We start from the raw sequence: 21518 nt of genomic DNA on the forward strand, positions 1-21518 counted from the left end.
CCTTTTTGATTAATTTTAGATATGAGTTTCTTATTCCCTCATATAAAGAAAATTTGTATCTAGTCTTTACTGTTCTACTTTTTTTTTCCTAAGAGGAAAGTTGTTTATTTAACATTTTAAGGCTTTTGTAGCATTTATTTACCTACTTTACGTTTTTTACATTGAGTTGAGTTAATTGCCCTAGGCTTTTTTTTTTTTTTAAGTAATCTCTGTGCCCAACATGGGGCCTGAACTCCAGACCCCAAGATCAAGAGCCATATGCTCTTCTGACTGAGCTAGCCAGATGCTCCTAAGGTATTTTTGTTTAAATAACATATTTCTTAATTTTTAAATTTATTTTTAAAGGATTTTATTTATTCATTTGACTCAGAGGGAGCCATAGGCAGAGGGAGAGGGAGAGGCAGGCACCCCGCTGAGCAGAGCCCAATGTGGGACTTGATCCCAGGACCCTGTGATCAGGACCTGAGCCAAAGGCAGACACTTAACTGACTGAGCCACCCACGCAGGTGCCCCCAAATAACACTTATTGATTGTACTTTATTAGTGTTGTTTTGATGCTGTTGTTATTCCAAGGTTTTTAATGGGTTTTATTTTCTCACAGCTTTTATTGAACAAATACTACTTTGAGAATCAGAATCAACACGAATTATTTGGTAGCAAATCTCTACATAAAGTATGTATAACAGTGTTCTTCTCTGAGACATTTTCAAATGAATCCTGCTTTTGCCCTCCTACCAGAGCAAATAGAAAGGCATATGTGTGTTTAAATGTGGTGATGACAGGATAGGTTTTCATATTCTGGGAGTTGATGGAAGAAATGGCTAAAGTTACACTTTGTTGTCTAGAAGAACATTTAAACATTATGTTAAAACCAATCTGCGTGCTGCTGGCATCTCGGTGGGGAGGAAGGGAGGCTATGGACTTTGTTTAGAAGCTATCTGCTTGGCAGTTGTTGGGGTGCCTGGGTGGCTCAGTGGGTTAAAGTCTCTGCCTTCGACTTGGGTCATGGTTCCAGGGTCCTGGGATCGAGCCCCACATTGGGCTCCCCGCTCAGCCAGGAGTCTGCTTCCTCCTCTCTCTCTCTCTGCCTGCCTCTCTGCCTACTTGTGATCTCTGTCAAATAAATCTAAAAAAAAAAAAAAAATCCAAAGTTGTTGCTTTTGAAAGACACGTGATAATATTCAGATGAAAACTGTAGTGTCGGGGCATCTGGGTGGCTCAGTGGGTTGAAGCCTCTGCCTTCAGCTCAGGTAATGATCCCAGGGCCCTGGGTCCAGAGTCCTGGGCTGTCTGCTCAGCGGGGAGCCTGCTTCCCTTCCTCTCTCTCTGCCTACTTGTGATCTCTGTCTGTCAAATAAATAAATTAATTAAAAAAAAACTGTAGTGTCATTTAAGTAGGTAATTTAATTATTTCAGGATGATTTTTATAGCTTATTTCTTACTGGGATGTAGCCCTGCTTCAAACTGGTAGCAGATCTTATTATAGGAGTAATAGGCATTTGGTAATTTGTGACTTTAAGTATGTTAGGCCCTTAGTCATCTCTTCTGTATTTATAGGTGCAAAAAAAATGGTACTCAAGTGTGTCCTTGTTTGAAGCTTTGGACAGATGTGGGGTTGCTTCCTGAGAGAGAATTCTTGCTCCTAAAAGTTAGTGGTCTTTCTGTAGCCCACAATCGTGCTGAAGTGGATGGCCCTCTGCTTCGAAGGGTTGTTATGAGGAGTCAATAAATTAAAATATATATAAAGCATTTAGACCTAAGCTTGACAGGATGTAAGAGCTTTTTAAATGTTTGCTGTTCTTGTTGTGAATCAGGAGAAAAGTACTCTTTTTCTCAGAACACTTCATTTCCCTCTATAGGAAAACCATCATAGAATCTTGATTTTTGTTGGAGCATGGTAGTCACTGTCATCTGTCAGGGTATTGATGTATAAATATAAAAATTATATTTATCATTGGAAATTAATAAACCTATATTCTCGTGTCTGCTTCAGTCTTTTGCACATTTGAACTTGGTAGATGGAAGGTAATCAGGACCTTAGCACCCCTGGCGTGTAGGAGGCAGAAGCCTGGGTCTTCCAGCGTTGGGAAATGACCGATGAGGTCCTACCAACCTCCACTTTGGTCCGCTTTCTCATCTCTGCTGGTTTCCGGACTTGCTCTGCTGTCTTTAGCGGACAGGGCGAGAGCTTGCCAGACAGGAGCGATGCTTCGCCAGAGTTACAGCTGATCCCAAGTGCATGCTGGCCTTGCTCTTCCCACCTGTGTGAGTCTGAGTAGCGACTTGTTCCTTGCAGTGCAAATGGCCTTCTTGGTGATGTCCGCTAAGGCAGTTCATTTGGGTGAGGGCTTTTATGATGAATAACATTACTTGTGTTTAAGGCCTTTGTTTAACGAAGTGGATTAAGATACAAAAGGAGTGTGTGTGTGTGTGTGTGAGTGTGTGTGAGTGTGTGTGTGTGTATTAGTACAGAGTTTGGTCCTTTTTCACTATGTTATTTTGGCAAGTGTGACATAATAAGAAAAATATACCTGGTCTCTGACACAAAGCTCCCCAAACCCACGAAACTTCCTGTGTGTTAGGGGAACTAGGAACATTTGTTAATCTTGAAAATAAAAGCTGCTGGGGAGCCTCGGTGGTTCATTTGGTTAAGCATTTGCCTTTGGCTTATGTCGTGAATCTGGGGTCTTGGGATCAAGTCCCACGTGGGGCTCCCTGCTCAGCGGGAAGTCTGCTTCTCCCTCTCCTACTAACCTCTCCACCCCCTTGCATTCTCTCCCTCTCTCAAATAAATAAAATCTTTAAAAATTAATAAAAGGAGCACCTGGGGGCTCAGTCCATTAAGTTTCTTCCTTCGGCTCAGGGCATGATCCAGGGGTCCTTGGATGGAGCCCCTCCTCCAGCTCCCTGCTCATCGGGAGTCTGCTTCTCCCTCTCCCTGCTGTTCCCCCTCCTTGGACTTGCTCCCTCTCTGTCAAATAAGTAAATCTTTAAGAAAAAAAAAGGGGGGGGGCTTTTTTTTAGGAATAAAAGAAAATTGCAATCCAGGATAAATAAACTGTGGTAAAACCTGTAGGAAGGTCAGAGGGAATAAAGGAGAAGCATGCTTTTTAAGGAGGAAAGGGGTAGGTTGGGATGTCTGTTATAAACTAAAAGTCCACTGGAGTAAAGTAGAGGTCATGGTGTGGTAGCTTTTCACTGGCTGAGCTGTTGGCTCATGTCGGCATGAGGTGGCTTTTCATTGGCTGAGCATCTCTGCTTTTAGCCGGAATAATGGAGTAGTATCTGGGTGCGAGGTCAAGTCCAGGTAAAGCCAAGTTTGTCTCTTCCTTTTGGGTCTGCAGTTGACCACCAATGATGGTAGGGGTGGAGAGCTCCCTCCGTGAATCCTTCCGACTACATTTTGGTGAAATTTCCCACTACTGATTTTCACATGCTCTAATATTTGTTCTTCAATCCCCGTTCCCCACCAAGAACTTCTAAAAGAAGGCCCTCGGAATCTCCAAAGTGATAAGTGTCTTTTTCTTTGCTAATGACGACCGGTGGCTGGGTTGCCCTAGGTAGCTTCAGGATGGGGGCTGGTCACCAGCACCTTAATTAGGAGTTTGGAACTTTGACTCACCCCCATCCTCTGGGGAGGGAAGAGAGGCCTACATGAGGAGGTCTCCATGAAAATCCCCAAACTGTGGGGTTTGGAGGCCTTCTGGGTTGGTGAACATATGCACACACTGACAGGTACACCTCAAACTGTGGTGCAGTCACCTGTGCTCAAGACCCTTCTGGATACAAGACCCTCCTTGTAGATGTTCATCTGTTCTTTGTATTATCTTTTATAACATACTGTAAATGTGAGGGTTTTCTTGATTTCTGTGAAGCAGTTCTAGCAAATGATCAAAAGTACGGGAAACAAGATGGAATTGGGAGGGAGACAAACCATAAGTGACTCTCACAAAACAAACTGAGGGTTGCTGGGGGGAGGGAGGTTGGGAGAAGGGGGTGGGATTATGGACATTGGGGAGGGTATGTGCTTTGGTGAGTGCTGTGAAGTGTGTAAACCTGGTGATTCACAGACCTGTACCCCTGGGGATAAAAATATATGTTTATTAAAAAAAAAGTATGGGCTATGGAAACCCCTGATTTATAGCTGGTAGCTGAGAAGTTAGAGATGCCAGTCACAAGTCCCAAGCTGTCACATTCTTGTGGGACTGAGCCCTTAATCTTTGGGGTCTACACTAATCTGGCCAGTTAGTATCAGCTTTGAGGTATATTGTAGGACATCCAGATTGTGTCTGCCAAGAATTAGAGAATTGCTTGGAGTGGAAACACCACACATCTGATACCAGAGTGCTGTGAGACTGCGGGAAGAAAGTTTTCCCTTGAGTAACTGACATACTTCCTCTGAGCTTCAATTTCTTATCTTTCAAGATTGAGATCCTGTGTCTCCATGCTGCTTAACAAGGGTTCTCAGGAGATGCAGGATAAAGTTCAAGCTCTTTACTGTGTCATTGGAGAGTTTTATGTTAGGGTTCAGCCTCTTTGCGGCCCTGCTAGTCTTTTTTTCCTGCCATTGGCTCCTGCCCTGACCCTGGGCTACACCCCTGGTTCTACCTGTGTGGGACTTTTTAAGGCTCCCTAAACAGGTCCTGAGCTCTACTAGGCTTTGGCCTCTCCTATTTTCCCTTCACAGTTTCTTTCCTATTACCATGCATGTTTTTCCCACACACCACCCCCAACCGTATGAACGGTCTTCTTCCGTCTTCCTTTTTTTTTTTTTTTTTTAAAGAGTTTATTTATTTATTTGACAGACAGATATCACAAGTAGGCAGAGAGGTGGGCAGAGAGAGAGGAGGAAGCAGACTCCCCGCTGAGTGGAGAGCCCGATGCAGGGCTCCATCCCAGGACCCCGAGATCATGTCCTAAGCTGAAAGCAGAGGCTTAACTCCCTGAGCCACCCAGGCGCCCCTGAATGGTCTTTTTTTCTTTTTAAATATTTAATTTATTTATTTGACACACTGAGATCACAAGTAGGCAGAGAGGCAGGAAGAGAGAAAGGGGGAATCAGGGTCCCCACTGAGCAGAGAGCCCTATGTGGGGCTCGATCCCAGAACCCTGAGATCATGACCTGAGTCGAAGGCAGAGGCTTTAACCCACTGAGCCACCCAGGTGCCCCTCGAACGGTCTTCTTAACTGTGCTTCCTTATCACCTGCACTCACTTTTATTCCAGGAGTTAGCCTTTATATAATGGCTGCTGGTTTTCACATGTATCCCTGTTGGAAAGCTTTGAGCTGTTTTACAGCGAGAAATGGTTTTATTTTTCTATCCTATTCATTTTTCCTCTTTATTATTTACTTCTGCTTTCTGTAGGCTATTAATTTATTAATTTAGGGTGTTTAATTAATTAATTGATTAATTAAGGGTGTTTTTCTCCCCTTAACATTTTGAGACAGATGATTATTTTCTGTCTTCCATCTAACCTATACATTTAAGCCTATAACTTTCTCTCCAAATGCAGCTTGTGGCTACATTTCCCAAATTTTGATATGTGGTATTTTTATCATCATTCTGTTCAAAATATTTTCTAATTTACTTTGTGCTTTTTTTTAATTAAAATTTTATTTTTTAAAATATTTTATTCAAGAGAGAGAGAAAGAGCACAAGCAGGAGGAAAAGCAGAGGGAGAGGAAGAAGCAGATTCCCCACTGAGCTGGGAACCCGTTGTGGGGCTTTATCCCAGGACCCAAGCCAAAGTCAGATGCCCGACCATCTGAGCCACCCAGGCACCCCGTGCTCCGCTCCCCGCCCCAGGATTTATGTATTTATTAGAGTGAAAGAGAGCACACCTATGTGGGGAGGTGCAGAGGGCCAGAAGGAGAGGGAGAGAGAATCCCCAGCAGACTCCCTGCTGAGTGTAGGTGCCCAATGTGGGGCTTGATCTCAGGACCCTGAGATTATGCCCTGAGTGGAAATCAAGATCGGACACTCAACCAACTTTGCCACCCAGGTCCCCCTGTACTTTCTCTTTTGAAGCAAGGTAATTTAGAATGATATGGCTTAATTTCTACACATATGAGTATTTTCTAATAAAACTTTATTGACTGAATTCCACTGTGTACAGAGCCACTACTCTGTGATTTCAGTCTTTTATATATTTTCATTGCAGTGAAATGCACAGAATGTAAAGATCCACATTTGTTACATTGGTTACATGTGCGGTCCATGGCATTGGGTTCATCACATTGTTTTGTAGCCATCACCACTGTCCACCCCCAGAACATTTTTTCGTCTTCCCAAACTGAAATTTCGTTAAACAGTAGTTTCTCATGCTTTTGTCTCGCCAGTCCCTAGCATCCACTATTCTGCTTTCTCTCTCTTGGGAATTTGACTGTGGTATTTGCCTTTTTTTTTTCCCCCTAAGATTCCGTTTTTTAATTTACAGTATGGGCATGTGAGCAGGGAGTTGGAGCAGAGGTGGAAGGAGAGGAAAAGAATCTCAAGCAGGCTTTGCGCTGACTGTGGAGACCAGTGCGGGACTTGATATCACAACCCTGAGATCAGGACCCGACCTGAGATCAAGTGTGGGACCCTTAACCAACTGAGCCACCCACAGGCCGCTGTGGAATTTGTTTTTCTTTTTTTTTTTTAGGAGTATCGAATCTCACCGAGCATAATGTCCTTGAGGTTTATCCATGCTGCAGCATGTGTCAGAACTTCCTTGTAAAGGCTGAGTAATACTCCATTGTCTACATGTACCGCATCAAAAAGAATGAACCACTTGGGAATTAACCAAGAAGGTGAAAGGCATATACAAGGAAAATTATAAAATGTTGCTGAAAGAGATGAAACACAAATAAATGGGAAGACATCCCTCCATGGATCGGAAGAGTTACTGTTACTAAAGTGTCCGTACTACCCAAAGCAATCTACAGATTCTGTTTGATCCCTGTATAAATCTCAGTGATGGTTTCTGTGGACCCTCTTAATCAGAATGTTTAGTCCTTATTTTACTTATTTCTTGATAATTTGGGTTTGTATCTGCCATCTTACTGTTTGCTTTCTGTTTGTCTTGGCTGGGTTTTTTTTTTTTTTTTTTTTTCTCCCCTCTCCCCTCCTTTTGGATTATTTTTTAAACTTTATCTTTCCTCTCTATTAATCATACTTTTTTAAAAATAAGTTTTTATTTATTTATTTGACAGAGAGAAAGGATCACAAGTAGGCAGAGAGGCAGGCAGAGGGGGAGGGGGAAACAGGCTCCCTGCTGAGCAGAGAGCCTGATGCGGGGCTACATCCCTGGACCCTGAAATCATGACCTGAGCCAAAGGCAGAGACTTAACCCACTGAGCCACCCAGGTGCCCCAATCATACATTTTTTTATTAAGTAACTATCAGGGAGATAATAACCTGCATCTTTGACCTGCAAAAGTTCAATTAGTAATTTTACTTCTTCCTGGACTCCTACAAACACCTTAGAATACTTGAATACTAATTCTGCTTACCCAATTCCTAACTCATATGTTGGGTATTTTAATCTTTGTGCATATAAAGCACCAAGAACTGATAATAGTTTATATCATTTTTATTAATTTAGATGTATCTATATATTTACCCTTTTCTTGCCTTTCTGTATCCTCAGGTTTTCATCTGGGATAACTTTCTTTTTTTTTTTTTTAAAGATTTTATTTATTTATTTGACAGAGAGAGATCACAAGTAGGCAGAGAGGCAGGCAGAGAGAGAGGAAGGAAAGCAGGCTCCCTGCTGAGCAGAGAGCCCGATGCGGGACTCGATCCCAGGACCCTGAGATCATGACCTGAGCCGAAGGCAGCGGCTTAACCCACTGAGCCACCAGGCACCCTGGGATAACTTTCTTTATCCTTGAAGATCACCCCTATTAATGTTTCTTTGCTGAAATTATCTTTGTTTTTAAAATTTTTAAAATTGTGGTTACATGCATATAAAGCATAAAATTTGCCATTTTGACCTTTTTTATTAAACATTTTAAATTATAAAATACAACAAGATTTACTATTTTAATCTTTTTTTGAATAGGCTTTATTTTTTAGAGTAGTTTTAAATTCACAGCAAAACTGAAGAGCAGGTAGAGTGATTTCCTCCTGCCCCGCACACATGTCTAGGCCCCCTCATTACAAATGTCCCCCACCAGAGTGTATATTTGTTGAAATCGATCAACCTGTATTGATGATACATCATTATCACTGAAAGTCCATTGAAGTTCACTCTTGGTGTTGTATATTCTGTTGCTTTGGGGAAATTTATGATGACATTATCATACAGAGTAGGTTCACTGCCTTAAGAATTCTGTGCCCCACCTGTTCATCTCTTCCTTCCCCCTAACTATTTTTAAAAATGTTAACATATTTGTGGTAAAATTTACATAACATAAAATTAACCATCTTAACCTTTTGTTTTTTCTCTCTTAAACCATTTTTTTGGGGAAGATTTTATTTATTTATTTGACAGAGAGAGCTATAGTGAGAGAGGGAACACAAGCAGGGGGAGAGGGAGAGGAAGAAGCAGGCTTCCCGCCAAGCAGGGATCCTGATATAGGGCTCGATCCCAAGACCCTGGGATCATGACCTGAGCCAAAAAGAGATGCTTAATGACTGAGCATCTCTTAAACCATTTTTAAGTGTATAGGTAAACAGTGACTAGGGTACCTCATATAAGTAGAACCATAGAAGTCTTTGTCCTTTCAGGATGGCTTTTTATTTTTTTAAGATTTTATTTATTTATTTGACAGAGAAAGATCACAAGTAGGCAGAGAGGCAGGCAGAGAGAGAGAGAGGAGGAAGCAGGCTCCCTGCCAAGCAGAGAACCCTATGTGGGGCTTGATCCCAGAACCCTGAGATCATGACCCGAGCCGGAGGCAGTGGCTTAACCCACTGAGCCACCCAGGTGCCCCCAGAATGGCTTTTTTTATTTAACAAAATACCTTCAAGGTTCATCCATGTAGCATGTGCGAGAACGTCATTCCTTTTTACAGCTGAATGTTCCATTGTATGTGTATCACATTTTTTTATCTGTCCATTTGTTGATGGATATTTGGGCTATTTCTACCTTTTGCCTATTGTGGGTAATGCTGCAATGAACACTGGCATACGAGTGTCTGAGTTTTTTTTTTTTTTTTTTTAAAGAATTTATTTATTTATTTGACAGAGAGAGATCACAAGTAGGCAGAGAGGCAGGCAGAGAGAGAGAGAGAGGAGGAAGCAGGCTCCCTACTGAGCAGAGAGCCTGACGCGGGACTCCATCCCAGGACCCTGGGATCATGACCTGAGCCGAAGGCAGTGGCTTAACCCACTGAGCCACCCAGGCGCACCAAATGTCTGAGTTTTTTTAATGCTTGGGGTTATATGCCTGTAAGTAGAATCGATGAGTCATATGGTAATTCTACATTTAGGTTTTTCAGGATCCACCTGAAAATGTTTTCCAAAGTGGCAACACTGTTTTATGTGTCCGCCAGCAGTATATGAGGGTTCCGGTTTTTCCAAATCCTTGCCAGCACTTGTTACTTTCCATTATTTTGATTATAGCCATACTATTAAGTGTGAAGTGGTATCTCATTGTGGGTTTTTTTTTTTTTTAAGATTTATTTATTTATTTATTTGCCAGAAAGCAAGAGCACAAACAGAGGAAATGACAGCAGAGGTAGAGAAAGAAGCAGGCTCCCGTTGAGCAGAGAGCCCAATATGGGACTTGATCCCAGGACCCTGAGACCATGACTCGAGCTGAAAGCAGAGGCTTAACCCTCTGAGCCACCCAGGCACCCCTCATTGTGGTTTTGATTTGGATTTCTGTAACGACTAATGATTATCTTTCTGCGTGTTTATTGGACATGTATATATCTTTGGAGAAATGTCTATCCAAGTCCTTTGTCCATTTTTCAGTTGGGTTGTCTTTTTTTTTTTTTTTTAGCTTTTTATTATTATTATTATTATTAGCTTTTTATTTTAATTCCTGTTAGTTAACATACGGTGTTGTATTAGTTTCCAGTGTACAGTCTAGTGATTGAACAATTCCATACATCACCCAGTGCTCATTATGACAAGTACAGTCCTTAATCCTCTTCAGTTGTTTCACCCATCCCCACCCACGTCTCCTCCGGTAACCATCAGTTAGTTCTCTATAATTGAGCCCATTTCTTGATTTGTTTCTCTTTTTTTTTTTTCCCTTTGCTCACCTGTTTTGTTTCTTAAATTCCACATATGAGTGAAATATGGTATTTGTCTTTCTCTGACTTATTTTGCATAGCATTATATTCTCTGGTTTCATCCATGCCATTGCAAATGGCAAGATTTCATTCTTTTTATGGCTGAGTAATGTTCTATTGTATATATAGACCACATCTTCTTCATCCATTCATTCATGTGTGGACACTTGGATTGCTTCCATATCTTGGCTATTGTAAATAGTGCTGCTATAAACAATAAACATACATGTATCCCTTTGAATCATGTTTTCTAGTTTCAGAATTTTTATTTAGGGTTTGAAAAAAAACACAGTTGTGAAATTCTCTGCTGAAATTTTAAGGTCATCCTTTATTTTCCTGAAAATATTAAGCATAGTTAAAACTCCATTATGCAGATGCCTGATGAATCTGTTTGTGTTGGCTGTTGTTTTCCTTGGTTCTCAGTCACGGAATCTTTGTCTTTTTCTGCGCTTGGTTATTTTTGTTAGAATGCCAGATATGATGACGAAAAATTATAATTCCAGCTTTGCGATCGTGTTATCTTTCTTCGATCCTTTCCAAGGATTTACATTTAATCCCTGTGAGGGTTAGTTTATGTATCTTATCGCTGATGTCTCCTTACTCTTAGAATGAAGACATCTTGAGCTCAGTACAAATCTTAGAGACTTTCTCAGCAACTTGGACCTTCCTTGGGAGGCTGTGATTCTCAGTATTGATTTTTTAGCCCTTGAAATCTGTCCAAAGCTCTGTTCAGCTTTTTAGCTTCTTATATCAGAATTACCAAATGCCTTAGGGGAAAACATTGCTCTAAATGTTTATTAGTTAAACTCTTTGGGTTTCCCTTTTCTCCCACATGTTGGCTTTGTAATTCTTGGCTGCCTTAGTAGCCCTCTGGGATGTACACACATATCTTTAAAATTGTAGTAAATATACATAACTCAATTGACCATTTTAACCATTTTTTCAGTGTAGAGTTCGGTGGTATTAAATACATCTACATTGTTGTGCAACCCTTACCACCATGTAGCTGGAACGCTTCATTTTATAGAACTGGAACTCTGTACCTATTAAATCATAACTCCCCATTCTCTTCTCCCCTCAGCCCCTGACAACCCCCATTTTACTTTCTGTCTCTATGAATTTGTCTGCTCTAGGTGTCTCATGTATGTGGAATCCTATCTTGTCTTTTTGGGTTTGGCTTATGTCATTTTAGCATAATATCTTCAAAGTTCAACCATGCTGTGGCGTGTTTCAGACTTTCATTCCTTTTATTCGCTGAATAATCTTCTGTCGACTGGATACACCACATTTCATTTGTCCATTTATCATTAATGGACACTTGGGTTACTTCCACCTTTTGGCTATTGTGTATAATGTTGCTGTAAACCTAAATATGCAGGTGTCTGGGTCCCTGCTTTCAGTTCTTTTAGGTATATACCCAGAAGTGAAATTGCTACATGATTTGGTAATTCTGTGTTTAGTTTTTTTGAGGAACAATCCTACTGTTTTCCACAGTGGCTGCAGCATTTCACATTCCCATGAGGAGGGCACAAGGGTTCTAATTTTTCCATATCCTTACCAGCACTTGTTATTTTGTTTTGTTTTGTGTTTTGACTTTGGCCATCATAATTGATGTAAAGTGATTTTCAAAAATAGTTTATGTAGCTTTTCTAGTTTTTACTAGGAGGGTTGATCCAGAAGTGAACCACTCCATCTTTCTTCTGCACTTAACAAGTACTGTATATAGAGTGTTCTGGAAACTGAAGGGGTATACAAACACAAGGTCTGGCCAAAGACAGCAAAGTGTGACTTTGGAATTACAATCACCTGGGTTTGAAGTTGTGTGACTTTGAGTGAGTTATTTTACCTGTGTTGAATAAGGATACTATTTATATATAGTTTTTTATTTTATGAAAAGCAGAATAGTAGACTAGGACTCCAAAACTTGGGTATTTGTCCAGGAATTAGTAAAAAAAGAAGGTAATACTATCTGCTTGACAAAGACAAAGTGTCTTGTGAGAATAACATGAAGTAATGCAAAGAAAAGTTTCTGGCTTTCAATAAGTGCTCAGTAAGTTTTAGCTATTGTTTCTTTCAGTTGTAGTTTTTGTTGGCTTATGAACCACACATGCTCTCTATCATATTTGCTGATTGCAGTCTCAAGTCTAAGGTTAACTTGCTTTTTTTCAAAAGATATTTTTCGCCCCCAGTGCTGTCTGTGTGATAGGGTTTCCATTGCTAACTGTATTTGCTTGCAGCAAAAAGGAGCTTTAATTATCTCCGACCTCACTTAGTCCTCATTTTATTTTTTTCTTATTCTATTAGGACTCTGGTTAGGAGTAGAATGGGACAATCCTGAGAGAGGAAAGCATGATGGAAGCCACGAGGGGACTGTGTATTTTAAATGCAGGTAATTTTTTGTTATGAATTTGCACAGTTTTTCAGGTAATATTCAATAGTTGAATAAAGGGGGATGGAGAAGAAGAAATGTTTGGCTTTGGGTATAGTTATAATGTAGAATTTGATGTATTCTAAAAAAAAAAAAAAAAAAAGCAACCCTAATTTGCAGAGTTTTTTCCCTTAGCTTTTAAAACTCTGGCTCTTAACTTCACAAGTAAGATTGCTTGCTTTTTCCTTCTTTGGGTTTTGTTTCTTGACAGCTTTTTAAAATTGGATAAATATAAACATTTCTCATCAATAAACAATTTACAGTCCACTTAATGAATAATAAAAGAGAGAAATAACCTAGGTATCCAATAAGAAGCAGTTGATTAAACAAAGTACAGACCACCTGAATAGGGGACTGCTAGGCCACTGTCAAGAAAAGTGCTTATATTGCTTATCTACTAATATTTTTAACTGCTTGAATTCAGATAAACTTTATGAAGCTTTGAAGAGGATGGTGGGATGCTTTCAGACAGAATTTTTGTTGTTTACTTTCCTTAGTAGGTTTCAGTTTCTCAGAAAGACCTTGGTGTTTTTTGTTTTGTTTTGTTTTTGTTTGTTGTTGTTGTTGTTTGTTTTTTGTTTTTTGAGAGAAAGCACAAACCAGGGGGAGGGCGGAAGGAGAGGGAGAAGCAGGCTCTCTGCTGAGCAGGGAGCAATGCAGGACTGACCCCTGGACCCTGGAATCAAGACCTAAGCCAGAGGCAGAGGCTTAACCAACTGAGCCACTCAGACGGATCAAAAGATCAAAAAGATCTTTTAACATCAAACTTATTTTCCCTTAAATGTGGCAGAGTGAACGCAGTCCTGGCCCTGAATGAGACTAAATTTACTAACCTCTAAAATGGGGATCAAAATTAGATAATAGCAAAATATATTTCCCAGCCTACCATTCTGTAATTTTAGAGAATCAGGGTGGAAGAAGAATGAGGCAGATGGCAGACTTGGAATGAGGGCAGCTCAGAATGTGTCAAGAGTTCATGGAAGATACATTTAGGGAGGTGTGGAAATAGAAGTTCCTTATCCTGGCTTGTTGATCCCTCACCTTCCTGAACGATGACCTCATAAACCTTCCAGTGAAGGAGCTTTTCCTCAAGAGCCTGCCCAGCACAGTTCCCTTTTCTAAAAGTGTGCCGACATCATTCGTGATTGCATGGACCTTAATGGGCTTTAGATGGAGTGATGTTTTCACTCTTGGTTATTCTTAGTGTAAAAATGAAGAGTTGTTTCAGTCTTGACAGACCTTTGGGATTTGCCCTGAAGGGCAATGGAGGCCTCAGTTCAGGAACAGGAACTCACTGTTTGGATTCTTTCCCTTGGAATAGCATTTGCTTATTTCCTCATGTCTTCTAGTGAGGTCATGCCTGAGCATTTACAGACTGAAATGCATACTCCCCTGTTACAAACCTACTGTTCTTTCATTTCATGGAAATGAGCCTTTTGTTGATTTTAAGTCTTACATGGGTAGGTAATGTTAAGTATGTATCCTGTTGCAGAATATTTATGGGGCAATACAGAAGGGAGCATTGTGTCTGATGTGGTGGAGGACCACTGGTCTAGACTAAGAGAATCACCTTTATAGTTGTTAATGCTTGTATTGGCATAATTAGGAAGGACATGACTAATAGAGATCGTATCAGTATCATGGAATCTCCGCCTCATACGAAACAGATTACATTACATGTATTTGTTATTAAGTTCATTGATCTCTTCCTAATATATCATACACACTTCTTCCCTGTCAAAACCCATGTTCGGAGGTGGCCATACGAGGTGATCTGGTCCACCCCCTAATCCTCTTTTGACAGCGTCATGCCAACTACTTGGGTGGTGGCAGGGGTGGGGGTTGATCATTTCATGTCACTCTAATTTCAGTCAGATCTCTTATATGACCTGAGGAATGTCTGGCAATCTTCTGAGCTACTACTCATCATTAATATTTGTGACACAAGTTTATAGGTTTATCCTAGAACTTATGGCTGTGAATCTCTCATCAGCATGCTCCCAGGTGCTTCCGTTCTCCATCTGTTGTTTTTTTGGGGTGTAGAGGGGTTCAGTTAAGGTGATTAACCTGGAAGTTCATTCCACCTTGCCCCTAGACGGCAGAATGATTTCCAGGTTTTTTTTTGTTTAACCTAAACTAGAGAGTATACTCTCAACAGAGCCCTGTGTGTCAGTATTCCACTGTTCAGTTTTTATTTAAAGTGTTCACTTTCTAAACAGTTATCTTTTTCTTCTGGTGGGCATGAAATCTTTTTTTCTTTTCCTCTTTCTTCTTTTTTTTTTAAGATTTTATTTATTTGAGAGAGAGCACATACACACAAGGGGGGCGGGGGTAGGAGGAAGTGGCAGATTCAGAAGAAGAAGAAGAAGTAGGCAGGGAGCCCAATGTGGTTCTTGATCCCAGGACCCTGAGATCATGACCTGAGCTGAAGGCAGATACTTAACTGACTGAGCCACCCAGGCACCCCCCACCCTGCCACCTTTTTAAAAGAAATCTGAAAATGTAACTTTTTCGTGTGCCTGGCTAGCTCAGTCAGTAGAGTATGCGACTCTTGATCTTGGGGTTGTAAGTTTGAGCCCCACGTTGGGTGTAGAGAGTACTTAAAAATAAAATCTTCAAGGGGGTGCCTGAGTGGCTCAGTTGATATAGCATCCAACTGTTGATCTCTGCTCAGGTCTTGATCTCAGGATAGTGAGTTGAAGCCCTGTTTTGGGCTCCATACTCAATGTGGAGCCTACTTAAAATAACTAATGAACTTTTTAAAAAAGTGACTTTTCTTTGGCACCAGTGAATGAAATACCTGACATCAGAAGAAATGCACTGTTCTAGACTTTGTGCACAATACTGGATAACTTAGAAAATAGAATCTTGATTTGCTCATCCTGCATGTGTCGTCATAAGATTGTTGTAAAGTATTTTGAGCTTCTTAAGTGAGCATTAATGGATTAGTATAAATCATTCCCCTGCTATGGTGTAAAGAGTTAAAAGAACTTTTTAAAAAAAGTCACTATGTACTGATAGTTTGAAGACAGGGCACATTTCTGCAACAGATGAAGAGAGGTATTTCATTCTTGGAAAACTCCCATAAATCAGGGCAAAATAAAAATTGTATCACTCAGGGTCAGTCTACAAAAAAACTGAGCTGTTTTTCTTTTGGAAAATTAGTCTACCAGGTCAGTTCTTCCGTAAAGCACTGTACACCAAGTGAAATGAAAGTTAGTTTTGCAAGCTTGCCTAAAAGGCTCTAAACATGTGTAATTTTGTCTGCAGCAAAATAGGGTAAGAAGATCAACAAGAGACCCAGCCTTTCCCAGGAGGTAGCATCTAAAGCCCCAACAAGAAAAATGCTTTCTATGGTTAATTGGTCTGTGGAGGACCCTTGCCTTTGAGTAATACTGCCAGATTCAGGAAAGAAAAATATGGAATGCATAGTGAAATTTGGATTTTTAGAGCAACAGCTAGTCATATTTTAATATAAATATTGGACATGTATGGGACATACTTATACTAAAAAATGATTGGCTATCGATCTAAAATTCATATTTCACAAAATTCATCCTGAATTTTAGCTGACAAACCTATTGGGGGGTTAATAGTGCAAATTAAATCTCGGTGACAGGGCTTCATGACCGTCCTCCATTCCCACAAGGGCCGTGGTCGGGATTTTGATTTCATTCAGAGCATCTGTAATTGGTGGGCAGGAGGAGGACAGAACCAGCACAAGCTGAATGCTTACGAGGGAAAAATGTTTGGACTCCCCCCCACCCCCAATTTTTTTCTCTTTGGGCAGGGTTCAGAATTTCAGTGTTTTGATCTACCATCTCAGTAATCATCTGGAATGAGTCTGTGTAGATTATTAGTTTGTTTTTGGATATTTATTGTTACTGGTGGGCCTTCATTCACTTGATATTTTTCAGTATTTGCAGGTCTGTTTTGTTTTCTGAGAAACCCTCCAGGAATGTTCCAGAGGAGACTGATCTTTGATGTTATCCTTTGATCTGTAAAGGGCATAGCATCCACTTTGCAGCTACCTAATACATACCATTCTAACTCCTTTGATCTGCCTGCAGTCAAACAGAACAGTAATACAGATCTCTTCTTGAATGGTTCATCACCACTGTTTAAAAAGTGTGAATTTAGAACAAAAGTGAAAACCATGGCATTTGTTTTGTATTGTGTTTTCTCATTTATTAGAACTGTGCTAGTTTTTAAACTTATGTACTCAAACTGTTTCATTTATTTTTTGTTGCCATATAGTTGACAATGTTACGTTAGTTTCAGGTGTTCGGCATTGTGGTTTGACAGTTCTGTGCATTGTACAGTGCTCACCACAGTAACTGTAGTCCCCATCTGTCAACGTACAGTATTACTACGGTAGTGTTGACTATATTCCCTGTACTGTAGTCTTCGTTCCATGACCTTTTTTTTTTTTTTAAAGATTTATTTATTTGGTGGGGGGCAGAGGGAGAGAGAATCCTTAAGCAGGCTCCCTGCTGAGCACAGGGCCCGAGGCTCGATCCCCAGGAGCCTGAGATCATGACCTGAGCCAAAATCAAGAGTCAACTGCCTAACCGACCGAGCCACCCAGGCACTGCCCCACCCCCATGACCTATTTTTAACTGGAAGTTTGTACCTCTTAATCCCCTTTACCTGTTATGCTTATCCCTACCTGCCTTCCCACTTTGGTAACCATCAGTTTGTTCTCTGGATTTAGGACTGTGTTCCTCCTTTGCTTGTTTGTTCATTTGTTTTTTAGATTCTGCATGTAGGTGAAATCATATGGTATTTGTCTTTCTCTGACATATTTCACTTTTCATAATACCCTCTAGGATATTGTTGTGAACATGTAGTGCATTCCTATTGTGGATGGCAAGAATCCTTTTTTTTCTGAGTAATTGTTCCATTGTATATTTGTATGTCTGTATCTCATCTTTATCCATTCATCTATGGATGGACACTTAGGTTGCATCTGTATCTTGGCTGTTTTAAATAATACTGCAATAAACATAGGGATGCATATATGTTTTTGAATTAGTGTTTTTATTTTCTTTAGTTAAATACCCAACACTGGAATTGCTGGACTGTATGCTATTTCTACTTTTAATTTCTTAAGGAACCTCCTTACTGCTTCCAATAATGGCTGCAACACTTTACATACCCACCAACAGTGCACAAAGGTTCTCTTTTCCCCACATCCTTACTAACACTTACCGGTTGTCTTTTTGATAGTAGCTATTCTGACTGGTACCTTATTATTATTTTTTTTTGTATGTATGTGTGTATGAATGTATTTTTAAAGATTTCATTTTATTTATTAGATATGAGCAGGGGGAGGTGCAGAGGGAGAGCAAGAAGCCGGCTCCCCACTGAGGTAGTTGGATGCAGGGCTTCATCCCAGGACTCGATCCTAGGACCCTGAGATCATGACTGAGCTGAAGGGAGATGCTTAACTGACTGAGCCACCCAGGTGCCCCTTGTTTTAATTTTTTTTAATTTTTAATTTTTTTAAAGGATTTTATTTATTTATTTGACAGACAGAGATCACAAGTAGATGGAGAAGCTGGCTCCCTGTGGAGCAGAGAGCCCGATGCAGGACTCGATCCCAGGACCCTGGGATTATGACCTGAGCTGAAGGCAGAGGCTTTAACCCACTGAGCCACCCAGTATTTTTTTTTTTAATATTTTAATTTTTAAGTAATCTCTTAGCCCAATGTGGGACTTGGAACTTACAGCCCTGAGATTGTGACCTGAGCTGAAAGCAAGAGTCAGACACTCAACAGACTGTACCACCCAGATGCCCCTAAGATTTTAATCCCTACACCCAGTGTGGGGCTCAAACTCTCAACCCCGAGATCAAGAGTTGCATGTTCCACCACTGGAACTGGTCAGGTGCCCTGCTTCTTTGTTGATGGGCTTCTTCCTGTGCAAAAACTTTTTAGTTTGGTGTAGTCCCCATAGTTTATTTTTGTTTCCCTTGCCTCAGGAGACATATCCAGACATATCCATTATTTTTGTACATGGTCTAAGAAGGTGATCCACTCTCACTCTTGCGTGTAGCTATCCAGTTTTCTTGACATCACTTGTGAAGACTGCTACTGCCCCATGGTATATTCTTGTCTCCTTTGTCCTTGATTGATCTTCGGGGTTTCTTTCTCCCCCTGGGCTCTCTGTTCTGTTCCATTGATTTATCCATCTGTTTTGTGCCAATATTTTATTGTCTTGATTAGTTCAGCTTGGTAGTATAGCTTGAAATTTGGGATTGTGGTATCTCCAGCTTTGTCCTCCTTTCTCAAGATTTCTTTGGCTATTCTGGGTCTTCTGTGATTCCATATGAATTTTAAGATTATTTGTTCTAGTTCTGTGTAAAATGCTCTTGGTACTTCGATAACGATTGCATTAAATCTGTCAGTTGCTTTGCATAGTAAAATGGGCATTTTGATGTATTCTTCCCATTCATGAGCATGGAGTATCTTTCCATTTGTTTGTGTTCTCTTCAGTCTCTTTCATCACTGTCTTACAGTTTTCAGATTAGGTCTTTCACTCCTCGGTTAAATTTATTCCTAGGTATTTTAGTCTGTTTGATGCTATTGTATGTGGGATTGTTTTCTTGACTTCTCATTCTGCTACTTCATTATTAGTGTATAGAGATGAAATATATTTCTGTATGTTAACTTTTTATCCTGAAGCTTTACTGAATTCATTTATTCTGATAGTTTTTTTGGTGCACTCTTTAGGGTTTTCTCTACATAGTATCATGTCATCTGCAAATAGTGACAGTTTTACCTCTTTTTTTTCTTTTAAAAGATTTATTTATTTGACAGAGACAGAGACAGAAAGAGTGGGAACACAAGCAGGTAGAGAAGGAGAGGGAGATGCCGTCTCCCCACTGAGCAGGGAGCCCAACGTGGGGCTGGATTCCAGGACCCTGGGATCATGACCTGAGCTGAAGGCCGACACTTCAACAACTGAGCCACCCAGGTGTCCCACAGTTCTACTTTCTTACCAACTTGGATGCCTTTTTTTTTTCATCTTGCCTGATTACTGCCTCTAGGATTTTTTTTTTTTTTAAAGATTTTATTTATTTATTTGTCATAGAGAAGCGAGAGCAAGCACAGGCAGACAGAGTGGCAGGCAGAGGCAGAGGGAGAAGCAGGCTCCCCGCCAAGCAAGGAGCCCGATGTGGGACTCGATCCCAGGACGCTGGGATCATGACCTGAGCCGAAGGCAGCCGCTTAACCAACTGAGCCACCCAGGCGTCCCAGGATTATTTTTTCATTTAAGTCATACGATATTTGAAAAACAGATCTTCCAAAAAATTTTAAAAAGGAAGAAAAGTAGATTTTCCCCATTCTGTTTCTATACCCTCCCCATTTTATTCCTTTAAGGCAAACCAGTACTATTTCATAAATTTCATACTTTCCTTTCACCAGAATTACAAATTTCACTAGTTCTTTTTAAATTTTTTTTGTTTTTATTTTATTTTAAGATTTTACTTATTTGTCAGAGAGAGAGCACAAGCAGGGGGACTGGTGCGCAGGGAGAAGCAGGCTCTCTGCTGAGCAAGGAGCCTGATGTGGAACTGTCTTTTTTACTTAAAGATTTATTTATTTGAGAGAGTGCATGCATGTGAGCCCAGGGATGGGCGGTGGGGGTGGGGTGGGGGAGAATCGTAGGCAGACTCCCCACTGAGTGTGAAGCCTGATGCGGAGCTCAGTCTCAGGACCCTGAGATCATGACCTGAGTCTAAATCAAGAGTCAGAAGGTCAACCAACAGAGACACTCAGGCGCCCCACAAATTTCACTAGTTCTTAAATTAAGACCTATTTCATAAATGTGAGATTCTAGGAACAGTTGCTCACATGCAGAACCTAGTTGTTTGTACACATTTAGATCAGTATATAAACTGTTCTCAATTGTCTGGAATTCAGTGCTTGACAACACCTCGGGCTCTAATTCAGCCTTGTATATGTAAGATGTTTACCATTAATAGCACTTATTTTCCAGTGAACACAGGATCTACTTGTGTTCTGTCCTTAGAGAAAATTAAAGGAGATATCTAAAAGTGATCTCGTAACATACTTCAGGAAAAACAACATAATGTCTTATTTAAACATTTGTTTAAACCATAACATTTTATTTCAAATGTTGTAGTTTTGTAAATGTTTTATTGTCAGTGATACTGTTTCTGCTGTGCTGCTCTCTTTATTTTCATCAGTATTTCCACATATTTCCACAGAGGATCCTGTTGGATGCCTCGGGGTAGGACAAAAGTACCACCCATTTCACCAGTCTGCTCAACCTGCACAGTTCAGCTACATTTCTATTTCTTTGTTGAATACACTCGAGACCCAGGGTTCATTTTGTGCTTCACGTTCTTGCAGGAGGCATAAAACAGTCTATTTTTTTTTTTTTAACTTACATATTTAAGTAATCTCTCCACCCGACCTAACACTTGAACTCCTCTAGATGGTCAACCTCTCTTCTTCCCACTAGTCTTCACCCATAGTCTAGCAGGAGTTTCTTTATACGGTGTCTGTTTTCCAAGAGGGTGGAAATGGGGACTGTGAGGACTCTCTCTGTTGGTACAAGCAGGTCACTGGGTGAGCCTAGATTCAAGAGTGGGGGAAATAGGTATTACCTGGTAATGGGATAAGTGGCAAAATCATATCACCAAAGGGCACGTGGGCTGGGAGTCATCTGTGGATGTAACCCACACAGTTCACCAGCTGTCAGTTACTCACATCTCTTCCCCACACAAAGTTCGCTCCTCTCACCTCCAAGAGTCCTAGCCCCTTTCGGTACTGGCTCGACATCCAGGGTGTTGCCATTGAAATTAGTTCCAGGTACCAATGAGGCTCCTTGG

General features: G+C 40.6%; 1 protein-coding gene across 12 annotated transcripts in view; it reads left to right on the forward strand.

Moving 5' to 3' along the window:
• Positions 1-21518, forward strand: part of TBCE (tubulin folding cofactor E) — a 76803-nt gene that overhangs the window by 26883 nt on the left and 28402 nt on the right. For all 12 annotated transcript variants that reach the window (XR_006608752.1, XR_006608754.1, XR_006608755.1 and 9 more), the window contains exon 3: positions 12532-12616. Coding sequence is in view for 8 of the 12 variants with exons in the window: in XM_045087275.1 (XP_044943210.1) it covers positions 12532-12616 (85 nt within the window). In the remaining 4 variants the exon portion in view is untranslated. The remainder of the gene's footprint in view (positions 1-12531; positions 12617-21518) is intronic.

The sequence above is a fragment of the Mustela putorius genome, unplaced genomic scaffold, assembly GCF_011764305.1.
Source record: "Mustela putorius furo isolate JIRA1106 unplaced genomic scaffold, ASM1176430v1.1 tig00001075_pilon_pilon_pilon, whole genome shotgun sequence".
Lineage (NCBI taxonomy): Eukaryota > Metazoa > Chordata > Mammalia > Carnivora > Mustelidae > Mustela > Mustela putorius.